Source organism: Euleptes europaea, chromosome 2, assembly GCF_029931775.1.
Source record: "Euleptes europaea isolate rEulEur1 chromosome 2, rEulEur1.hap1, whole genome shotgun sequence".
Taxonomy (NCBI): domain Eukaryota; kingdom Metazoa; phylum Chordata; class Lepidosauria; order Squamata; family Sphaerodactylidae; genus Euleptes; species Euleptes europaea.
Genome location: NC_079313.1, coordinates 42,218,355 through 42,229,408, shown reverse-complemented (window position 1 = coordinate 42,229,408; position 11,054 = coordinate 42,218,355). Strand labels below are relative to the sequence as shown.

At 50.0% G+C, this 11,054-nt stretch overlaps 1 protein-coding gene across 2 annotated transcripts in view; it reads right to left on the bottom strand.

Moving 5' to 3' along the window:
* Positions 1 to 1,539: 1,539 nt before the first annotated feature.
* OLFM3 (olfactomedin 3) overlaps positions 1,540 to 11,054 on the bottom strand; it is a 233,031-nt gene continuing 223,516 nt past the window's right edge. For both annotated transcript variants that reach the window (XM_056844521.1, XM_056844520.1), the window contains exons 5-6: positions 4,384 to 4,490; positions 1,540 to 2,899 (exon numbers count right to left, since the gene is read on the bottom strand). In XM_056844521.1, the coding sequence (XP_056700499.1) occupies positions 2,222 to 2,899; positions 4,384 to 4,490 (785 nt within the window). In that variant the 3' untranslated portion in view covers positions 1,540 to 2,221. The remainder of the gene's footprint in view (positions 2,900 to 4,383; positions 4,491 to 11,054) is intronic.

The following is an 11,054-nucleotide window of genomic DNA, read 5'->3' as shown; positions in this document are numbered from 1 at the left end:
TTCCTACCTAAATGCAGAACTTTACATTTATATCTGTTGAAATGCATTTTATTAGTTTTAGCCCAATTCTCCAGCCTGTCAAGATCATCCTGTATCCTGGCTCTGTCTTCTACCATATTTACTACCCCTCCCAATTTAGTATCATCTGCAAATTTAATAAGCATCCCCTCTATTCCTTCATCCAAATTACTTATAAAGATGTTGAACAACACAGGGCCCAGGAAAGATCCCTGAGGCACTCCACTAGTCACTCCTCTCCAAGTGGATGAGGAACCATGAACAAGCACTCTTTGGGTGCGATCTGTCAACCAGTTACAGAACCACCTAACAGTAATAGGATCTAAATCACATTTTCCCAATTTGTCAAGAAGAATAGTATGTGGAACCTTATCAAAAGTCTTACTGAAATCAAGATAAACTATGTCTACTGCAGTCCCCTGATTTAGCAAGCTAGTAACTTTCTCAAAAAAGGAGATAAGATTAGTCTGACATGACTTATTCTTGAGAAACCCGTGCTGACTCTTAGTAATCAGATCCATCCTTTCTAAATGCTCAAGGACTGACTGATGATTTGTTTTTCTGGTTTAGGCGTCAAGCTGATGGGTCCTGTTTTTTCCCTCCTTCTTGAAGATGGGCACAACATTTGCCCACCTCCAATCTTCTGGCACCTCACCCGTTCTCCAAGAATTCTAAAAAAAATGGACAGAGGCTCAGAAATTACATCTGCAAGTTCTTTAAGTACCCTTGGATGCAATTCATCTGGCCCTGAGGACTTAATTTCGTTTAAAGATTGTGGAAGGAAGGTTCCTCCATACTACCATTGCAGCTACCCCATGCTAACATCCCATATAAAATGCTTCTAAAATTAAAGTGTGAAATATCCAAGGTTTGGGTACACTCTCCAATGTAGCAAAGTACCGTGCTAAAATGGGCAAAGTTTTGTGATACTTGCCCTGCATTTAGAGGTAACTCACTTGGGTATGTATGACACTGGATGGCAAGTAGTCAGTTCTAGAACTCAGTATTGTTTACGTTAAGACAAGTGACCCCCACCTAGTAATCAATTCTAAAGATGGCCCTGGCACAAAGGGAAAATCTGATCATCACAAAGCTGTTGACTCCTAAAATATGACAATATTACATAAGAACATAAGAAGAGCCCTGAATTATTAGATAAATGGTCTATCTAGTACAGCATCCTGATTTACACAGTGGCCAATTGGTTACCTTGGAGGGCCAACAAACAGGGTGTAGAGCACCTTCTCCTGTCATTGCTGCCTAGCCACAGGTACTGAGGCGCTTACTGCCTCTGAATATGAAGATTCCCTTTGGTCACCATAGCTAGTAGCCATTGATGTACTTTATCTTCCATGAATCTGTCTAATCACCTGTTAAAGCCATCTGTGCTTATGGTCATCACTATGTTCATTGGCAGTGAATCCCACAATTTAATTAGTCACTGAGTAAAGAAGAACATAGAGGACTGTAGAATTCCCATGCTAATACCTTTCCAAAAGGGACCCGTACTCAGACCTGTGATTAAATTTCAATATATTTTATAAAAAATAGTTGACTTTCACAGAAGTGAAGAGATACAATTGCACAATGGTGGACACAATGGTATAAATACATATCATTGAGAAATTGCTTGCAAGAGGTTTAAAAACAGACTGTACAGCACTGCATCTGAAACTGTGTAATAGCCAAGGGGATTGTACTTTTTTCACCCCTAAAGAAATCTATTTGACTTCGGATGATATATGTTTTTTTTTTAAGCAAATAACATTGATCTGCATTCTGTTTCAGATTGCTGTCCAAATATGTTTTAATGTTGAGCAATTCAGCAGATTTGTTTTGTTTTTTAAAAATGATGTATGGTAGAAAAAGACATTCATGCAGTTAAGCCACCATTAGTCTCTGACTCTAATATAAGGCAGATCATTAATCTTTTTTGAAAATAATGTCTTTAGCCACTGAAATCATCTTTAGTGCTTTCCGTGATAAAGTCATGGCAGGCCTTGTGTTGAGTTAAGAAAGATACCTGTAATTCCAACAGGTCGTTTTTACAGAAAGGCTCTGCTATCTTTAGAATACATTATACAGTAGAAAAAGCTTTTTTTTAATCCTTACTGAAAAAAAGAACTGAAAAGAAACCCGGTAGAATGCCTCCAAGTTCAGCACAAATGACACTGTTTTGGGGGTGGCCAAACCAATGTTGAGTTTATGTGTCATCTTCCGTCTTAATTATGTGGAAAAGCGTGACGTTAAACAGTACCTGGTGTCCATTATTCCAGGCATAGAGAGCCCGATCTCTAGCATTGTAGTCAAGCATGGATATATGAAAGTACTGATTATGGAAAGGTATGTCTGTGTATTCGTAGGTGGAGGTTTTAGTGGAATACGAGTAGTAGACCTTGGCTCCAGTTAAGTGAGAGTTGGTGACGTACAAGGTACCGCATATCATGAAGGATTCCCCAGCACTTCTCTTTGGGTAGCCGGTGCTCCAGCTTTTTGTTGCTTCTAATGTATCCGGGTTCAGCTGACTGATAACAATGTTGCCGGCATTCTGGTTGGTCGCATAGACAGCCCACAGGCCAATTTCATCTGCCATCAGGTCAATATCTGAGAAGCCACCCCAGGTGTATGGGTACACGTTGTGAAAGCCTGCATACTCCAGGGTACGCTGAGCAAGGACCCGTCCGGTATCAAAGCTGTACTTGATGATAATGTTGCTCTGGTATTTATTAAAGTAGAGTGAGCCATTGTAGACCACATGGTTTGTTCCTGCCCATTTGAAAGGGAGATTGTATGTCCGTGATTCAGTTCCACTGACAAAGTCTGCTATTGATTTGTACTCGCGGACTATTTTGTTGTTGGTATAACTGTCCATGTACCAGACCTGAAAGCAAAAAGGAAGAATAGGCTGTGAACATTTGGGGGTGGGGGAATCATTTACTAACTGAGTTATATAAGATTTACCCCCCCCCCCACACACACACATTATATTTTCAGGAAATCCAGGCAAGAAAAAACACACATTGTCACCAGATATGCACACAAGCAGAAGCATATATGAGTATGGAAGAAAATGCAGAACTGAAGTAGTGGTCACACCAGTGGCGGGGAGTCCCAAGCAGAGTTACATCCTGCTAAGTTAATTTACTTCAGTGGACCTATAAGGGCTTAGTTCTGCTTAGGACTCCACTGTTATTCTTGTATTTCTGGGCATACAGAATGTTGGAACTCTCCTGATCGGCTGGGAAGCATCAATATATCTAACAGAAAACTGGAGGCCTTGTGCCAATCACTAATTCAGCCCAACCAGGCAACCCACAGAAAGATAGGAATTTTTAGGGGGATTCCCTAACTGTGAATAAAAATATGACTGCAAAGAAAAGGACCTCAAACCCACCCCCCGCCCCCAGTCTGATGAGGGCTGAATATGCCCCAGGAGTAATAAAGAAAAGGGGAGGGGGGAATTCGCCTGGTCAATCCTATGTCAGCTTATAGAATCTGGGTGCGGGGCATGAGATTTCCAAATTTGGGGGGGGGATGAGATTTCTATATTTTATTTGTGATTCTTTGCAGACCCCTGGTTGTTACAAGATCTAACAGCAAACCTCTGGCTCCTATGTCAGTAATAAAAATGGCAATGCCAGGCTACTAACAGACAAAATAGGGATCTCTGAATAGCTGCAAGTTTGCAGAAAAATATGACATGGTATATTAATTAAAAAACCTAAACAATCTCATGAGGACTGAATGTGCTCCAACAGGCACAGAGTTTTGAAAGTAGTTGAGGATCTGTTAAAGAAAATGGGAGCGGGGGATTAGCCTGCTGAAGCGCCTGAGATATTATGGACTCCTGGAGGGGAAAATGGTGGGGTTGAGGGATTCCTAAATAGTCTCCTTGCCCATAATTCCTTGAACATTCTATTGGCAATCACAGTTTAGCTTAGCAAGCTAAAACTACTCCCCTTTCTCAATTGCCTTCTCCAGCCTAACTCCACACTCTTCCCATGCTCATAATTAGTTTGGATTGCCTCTTTGGATTTGAAAGAGGTAATCCTTCTCACTACTATGTGCTAGATCTGTGAAACTCACCTAACCTATCTAATGTTTTGTCAGTGACACTGGGAAGGGCTATATTTCAGTTGTTGAGCTCAGACTTGGCATATACAGAGTCCATTGAGCTCCATCATCCTCAAGGAAAAGAATCTCAAGTAGCCACTTTTGGAAAAGGCCCAAGGCCTTAGCTGCTGGACAGTATTGGGCTAGATAGGACCAATGGTGTCATTTTGTATAAGGCAGCTTCACATTCACAGACCTACTGGGAAATCCCTGTTTGGATTGCAACAGGAAGTGATAAAAACGCACACATACTCGATTGTTCTTCTCTGATGCTAATGGGTCCGTCATCCAGGCTCCAAAACGGGTACCAGATGTCTTGACTGTAATAGGGCCAGTGATTTTCATTAATTTGCCGCATGCTGAAATAAGAAAAACAAAGGGCATCTGAGAAGATCTCAAATAGACTGACCCTCAGGCTGACTCCTTGCCACTTCAAGATGACTGATGACCGGGATGTGAAAGGAGGCCTGAGAAAACTGACATTGATGATTTGCTTTTAATACCATCCAGAAGGGAAAAAAATAGTTAACTTAAAAAAGCAGCAGCAAAGAGGTTATTTGAAACAATCACAATGCCTTGTAGAGATGCAAAGTTACATGGATCTATCTGGTTTTATATATAGCATATACTTTATTTTTGTTTTAGAAAATGTACCCTTCACCTATTTGTTATTATGGTAACCTCTAAAGTGCCTTGCAACCAACAAACAAAAACAGATGTCAGTGAAAACAATGAAAATTAATTTTAAAAACCCATTTCTCATAAAATAACTCAATAGTGACAGTGGAAATAGCCTTATAAAAATGTATACAGCGTCAGCCAGTATAAAAATCAACAATTAAAACAGCACTCCACAGAAACGTTAAATCGTCATCATGCCAGCACTAACTAAGATCCTAGAACAGATTAAAACTAAAACTGTGTAAGAGACAAAGGCTGAAATCCGAAAAATCCTAGGAGTAAGCCCAGGGACGTATTTCTTAGCAGATCTGCCTAGGAGCACTTCCAAACATACCAAAGGTCCAAAGTGAGGGGCCAAGGTGACCTTCCTAGAGCAGGGACATCTGTCTTCCAGGGTAATAATGATACACTGACAGCCCATTCCTGAGACCGCGGGTAGGTCACGGCAGTCGGCCGGGGTGCAGCAACGGCGCTGCCAGTAGGCCTCCAAAGGGGCTTTGCGGCGGCATGCGCCAGCAAGAAAAAAGCAAAAGTTGCAAAAGAAGTGAGAGGCTGAGGAGTGAGGTGGTGGGGCAGGGACGCTGCGGCACAGGCTCAGGCCAGCCAGAGTCACCCAAGTTTGCAGGGCCACTTGCAGGGGAAGGATTTCGCTGCGGGGAGGTGGCCAACAGAATGGTGATGGGTGGGGCAGCCTGCAAGAGGGGAGGGGTGCTGGGTGAAGGGCGGGGGCTGCGAGGGAGGCAGGCCGAGTGGGGCAGGAGCAGGAGGACGGGAGACCTCCCGGAGGGGCCGGAAGAAGGGAGACAGCAGGCACTGGCTGCTTCGGGGAGGACTGTCGTGCAGGCACCCCTTGCCACCTTCATGGCCTGCCGCACACCCCCCACATGTGCGACCATGAGTATACTGGCGGCCGGGACAGTCACCCGGGTGAGTGGGGGGAGCCATCAGGCGCTGCCCTCCAGCCGCCAGAAGTCAGAGGCCTATGGGCAGCCGCTGCATGCGGGGACACGGCCCCTGCCCCTGGTGCAGGTGGCAGGGGTGTGGGCTGTGCGTGGGGCAGGGGTGCCTCGGCCGGCCCGGGAAGGTGGCGGTGGGGGCATGGAGGCTCGCTGAAGGGTTTGCAGGAACCCTGCCTGCCGCTCAGACATGGAGCTGGTCAGCTCCAGCATCGTTGTCAGGAGGCCTCGGGAGGTGGTCACATCGGCAGCCAAGGTCTCCATCCAACGATCAGCCCTTTCGCGAGTCTCACGCCAATCCCTTCTGGTCTCCAGTCAATCCCTTTCAATGGCAGCCCACATGGAAGAAAAAGTGGGGGGGATGGGCTGGGACTGGCGGAACATCCACCCCCTCGTCCTCTGGCCCGGTGGCTGCTCCCTCCCCGAGGGCGTCGCCAGGAGGGTCCTGGTGGGGTGGAGGGGGTCCACAGCATCCCGAGACCGCTCATCTACAGAAGACGCTCCTGAGGCTTCGGCCGCCGCCTGGCAGCCCCTCTCCTAGTCATGAGACCTCATCATGGCAATGCCTCTTTGAGTGACGTGGCCGGAGTAGCTGGGGGCCTCTGGGGGCACCTGAAGGGGGTGGGCCAGCACATCAATGGCCCCAGTGTCGGCAGCATAGGTGCATGCACCTGCAGAGAGAGGGGGGAACCCATCACCTGCACGCCATCCCACAAGGCCTCCCCGCACCTCCGTTCCCAGCCCCCACCCCACACCTGCGCTCTCAGCCGCGAGCAGTAAGGCAGCCATCAGAAGGTTGACTTCTGGGCAGACCTCCATGGGCTCCTCCACCCCAGCCTCCTGGATCTCCAGGGAGCTTCTGTCTGAGTCACGTCCCATCTCTACAGGGATGTCGTGTAAACATCCAGGGGCAGGGCCGGCCTCAGGAGCCACATTAGCCTCAGTGCTGGGAGCCCTCCTGGCCCAGCTGCCCTGTGAGTCGGAGCTGGGCAGGCTCCCAGGCTATGCAGGCGTGCTGTCGCTCGCCGTCTGGAAGTCACGTCCTGCAAGGCAGAGGACCGTCATTCAGAGGCTGTCGCCTTTAGGCCCCCACCCTCCCCACAAACCTCGACACTCACCATGCAGCACCTCGACCCCTCGTCCCTCCAATGACATGGGCAGAATGAGAGGCCGGAATATGGCTTCGGGCCCCTCCAGGCCCCTGCTCAGGGCGTCCTAGATGGCCAATCCCTGCACCACCAGATGCCACACCCGTTTCTTTGCTTGCCCAAAGGAGTCGTTCCAACACTTGAGGCAAGAGGGGCCCGTCCTGCCGGCATGGCCCAGGGCCAACACCCGTTGGGCCGCCTCTTCCCAGAATTCACACCGTTGCGCCGGTGAGGGCATGCGTCTATCTGGGGGGAGGGCAACTGATGGGTTGTCAGCTACTATCTCAAAGAGAAGACTCTTCTTGTTGTCTGACCAGTTGGGCTGGTGCGAGGGAGTGCGGGAATGCTCAGCAGCCTCCGCCATGTTCTCCGGGTGCCTGGGAAGAAGGGAGGCTGGAGGGGGAGTCTTCAGCGATAAGGGCCACTCAGCAGGCCGGATGACCTTGGCAGTAGTCAGATGTGGAGTGTGGGGGAGATGGGCCAGGGAGGCAGCCATTGTTTGGGAAGGCATTGCAGCCTGTCTAGTCAGCAGGCAGAGAGGCCCCCGTGTCAGTGCCAGACCAGCTGGCCTCCATGGCAGATGGGCAGGATGCTCCCAGAGGTCCCCACCTTGGCCATCTGTGTCTCATTTACCAGGGGCCACTTCTGGGCCGCCTGTCAGTCCTCCAGTCAGTTTATTAGTCAGTCAGTTTATTAATACAGCGAATGCCAGCAAAGGAGAACAAACATGCATTAAAACACTATAAATAGAAAATAAGTAGTTACTAAAAACCCAGATAAAATATTCTATCCCTAAAAAAAAGAAGGCAAAAAATTGTAATAATTTAGGATTTAAAATTATTGACTCTACCCACCTTTTCTGAATGAATTTTAATCGCTACAGAACAGAATTTAGCTACCTGTAACAATCTATTATGATCTCCTTCCCACAAGAGGTATTTCAGTTTCTCCACCTCTGAGCTAAAATCTGTTGAATTAATAAGTGGAAAAATCAATTTCTGGCACATTTCCTTATAAAAGACACATCTGAATAAAACATTACCTACATTCTCTATTTCTCCTGTCTTAAAAGGGCACCCCCACTCCGATTTTGCTAACTTCCTAAATTTTCCATCTATAATCGCTGACGGTAGCACCGAGCCTCTCGCCAGGGTTAGGGCTCTTCTTTGCTTGTTTGACTCTATAAAAGACAAGTAATCTGCTGGTGCTAGGGTGAGTCTATTTCTAACTGGAGCCCAATAGAATGGGAAACTCAAATGTCTGATTGTCTCTCTATATCAGAGATCCTTTGTCTGTCAGTCCTCCACCTGATGCCTGCCCTGTACGTGTGGGTGGCTATGCGGCGGCGGCGCGCCCGCAGTTTCCGAGAGCGCATCAGCACCCTGCATCTATCTGACATCGAGGGCCTTGACAGATTCCGCCTAGACTGGGCCATGATCAAGATGCTGTGTCAAGAGGTTGGCCCAGCCCTGCAGGGCATGATAGCGAGGCCTCAGCCCATTCCCGTCCTCCAGAAAGTGCTGCTGTCTCTGAGATTTCTGGCCAGCAGCAGCTTCCAGGGGGTCATAGCTGATGTCCTCGAGGTCTCCCCCTCCTCGGCATGCCGATGCCTACCCACCTTCCTGGACGTCATGCTCGCTAACTTTGGCAATCATATCCACTTTCCCACTGAGGAGGCGGAGCTGGCCCCCATTCGAGCCGGCTTCCAGGCCGTTGCGGGCTTCCCGAACATCATCGGGACTGTGGACTGCACCCACATCGCTTTGCTGGCCCCCCACCAAGACCAGCACCTCTACCGTAACCGCCACCACTTCTACAGCATCAACATTCAGACCTCCTGTGACCACAAAGGCCTCTTCACCAACCTGGTCGCCAAGTTCCTGAGATCGGTGTACGACACCCAGATCTTTGACGCCTCAGGTCTGCGCTTCCTCAGGCACCACAGACAACTCTGGGAGCCCCTCTGAAAGGCACTGTGCCAGACCCCTATTCTGGGAGGGGGGTCAGCTGCGCCATGAGCCTGGGCCCATTTCCCCCACCAGCTGCAGCGTCCTCTTCCTCCCGAACCCCCTCCACCAGTGCTGGATGACCACTAAGCTGCCATCTCATTGTGGCCTTGATGTCCTGCGCTCCCAGTCCTGCAGGTGTTTCTGAGGAAGGAGCCTGCCTTTTGGGGAGACGCCCAGGGTGAGAGGGAGGGGCATCTGTTGTCCCCATGCACTCCCATGGGCCCCCTCCCCCCTCACAGAGGCCCCTTCCCCACCCCTCTCTCAGGTTCCAGATGGCAGAGAGGGCTTGCTTGATGAGGGCAGCACTGTTGTGTTCCAACTGAGGACCTGTGTCCTCAAGGGACAGATGTTGCACAGTTGGAGTGTGGAGGGAGGTGGGAGTGGTCTCCTTGCAGCACCCTGGAGTTTGTGCTGCTGACAGGGGAGAGTCAGGTCATGACAACATCCTGGAATAGGGGTAGAGGGGTCGGAACGGGCTGGGGACGTGCGGAGGTGGTGGGTGCCTATATGCACCTACTCTTGTGTCGACCCATCAGAGGCTCTGAGAGAGGGTCATTCACATGGCTCCTCATTGGTATGCCCTGTGGCGGCAGGACCAATGCAAGTGCGCTTGTGCGTGTTACACTGGCCCTCCATACCGGCCCCACCCCTTTCTGCATTGGGTCCCCACTCACAGTGCCATCAACACCACCCCCTGACCCCATGGCTCCCTGGGGAACCCCCATTGGAGACGGCTTGCAGATGTGCGCTCCCCTCCAGGCCTCTGACCAGGAGGTGGGGTCATCGCAGCTCCAGTCAGCCTGTGGACATCTGCATGAACGGCTCATTAGTGGCCAGAAGCTCTCACTCTTCCCATTCACCTCTCCAATAAATCCGGCCTTCACACAGCTCACTCACTAACCCCCCCCAAAAGCTGCTCTGATGCTGCCAAGGCAGACCACCACCTTAATGAGAGCTGTGGAGACAGCTCTGCCGGACCCCCGCCTTCCACCCTTGACTCCCCTCACAAGACCTTCCCCAAACAGCCAAATGGATGGCCGATGTGTAAGAAATGCCTTTATTGAACCAGGGTGTGTTAAGGGAGGGAGGGTGTGTTGGGCTGATTCAGCGGAAAGTGATGAGGGCAGACCAGATGTCTGACGAGGTGTTGGTGGGGGCAGGGGTACGCCGAGGCGCCAGGGTGGTGGGAGGCTGCACCATCACTTTCTCAGGCGCCTCCTTCTCTCCTTGTTTCGGTGTGTGTGTGTGAGGGTGATGACGGCCGGTTGGCCTCCGCAGAAACCTGCAACGAGAAAGAAGGGACTGGGGGTGGATGGGCAGGCGACCCCTGGGCGGCATGGGGGCCACCCAGGGGTCTCGCTCTCATGGCATGGGGGTGGGCCCGGCCAGTGGCTGCGGCACCCGTCACCAGATTCCTCAGAAGATCTTCTGTGGAGGGTGAAGCTCAGCTGAAGGCGAGGGCAGCACGAGGGGCGGCCGGGCTCAGGTGCTGGTGTGGCCCTTGTGCGGGCGCGGGCGTGCCACCCCCCTTTGCTGACTATTGCCACTGCCGTAACTGGCCGCACACTGGCGCCCAGGCTATTTGCGCCCGCCTAAGTGTTGTTCACGCCAGTGCCAGGCCCCTCGGGCCTCCTAAGCACTTTTGGCCTGATTCTCAGGAATGGGCTGAAAATTATACCTTATAGATATTATAAATGCCTGGTCTGCTAACCTGGCATTTCCAATTTAGCATACTAAGGCTGTTTCCACACAGGTGTTTTGCTCTGACCTGCCTCCAAAACTGGAGCATTCTTGAAGTTATCTACCATCTGAGTTTCTCCATATTAAAGTGTCAACCGTCAACCTTCTGAGTTTCCCCCTCCTTCATAGAATCATAGAGTTGGAAGGGACCACCAGGGTCATCTAGTCCAACCCCCTGCACAATGTAGGAAATTCACAACTACCTCCCCCACACACCCCCAGTGCCCAGAAGATCTTTCCCAGACCTGCTTTGTTACAAACTTTGTGTAAAGGTCACAAAGTGTGTTTGCCCACTGTGTGGGTGGGCAGATTTTTAGGTCTCCTGCCCACAATGGTGCCATTTCCCCCTGGAATCTCCTTGCACCTAGCATTATTCCTACCACCTCACT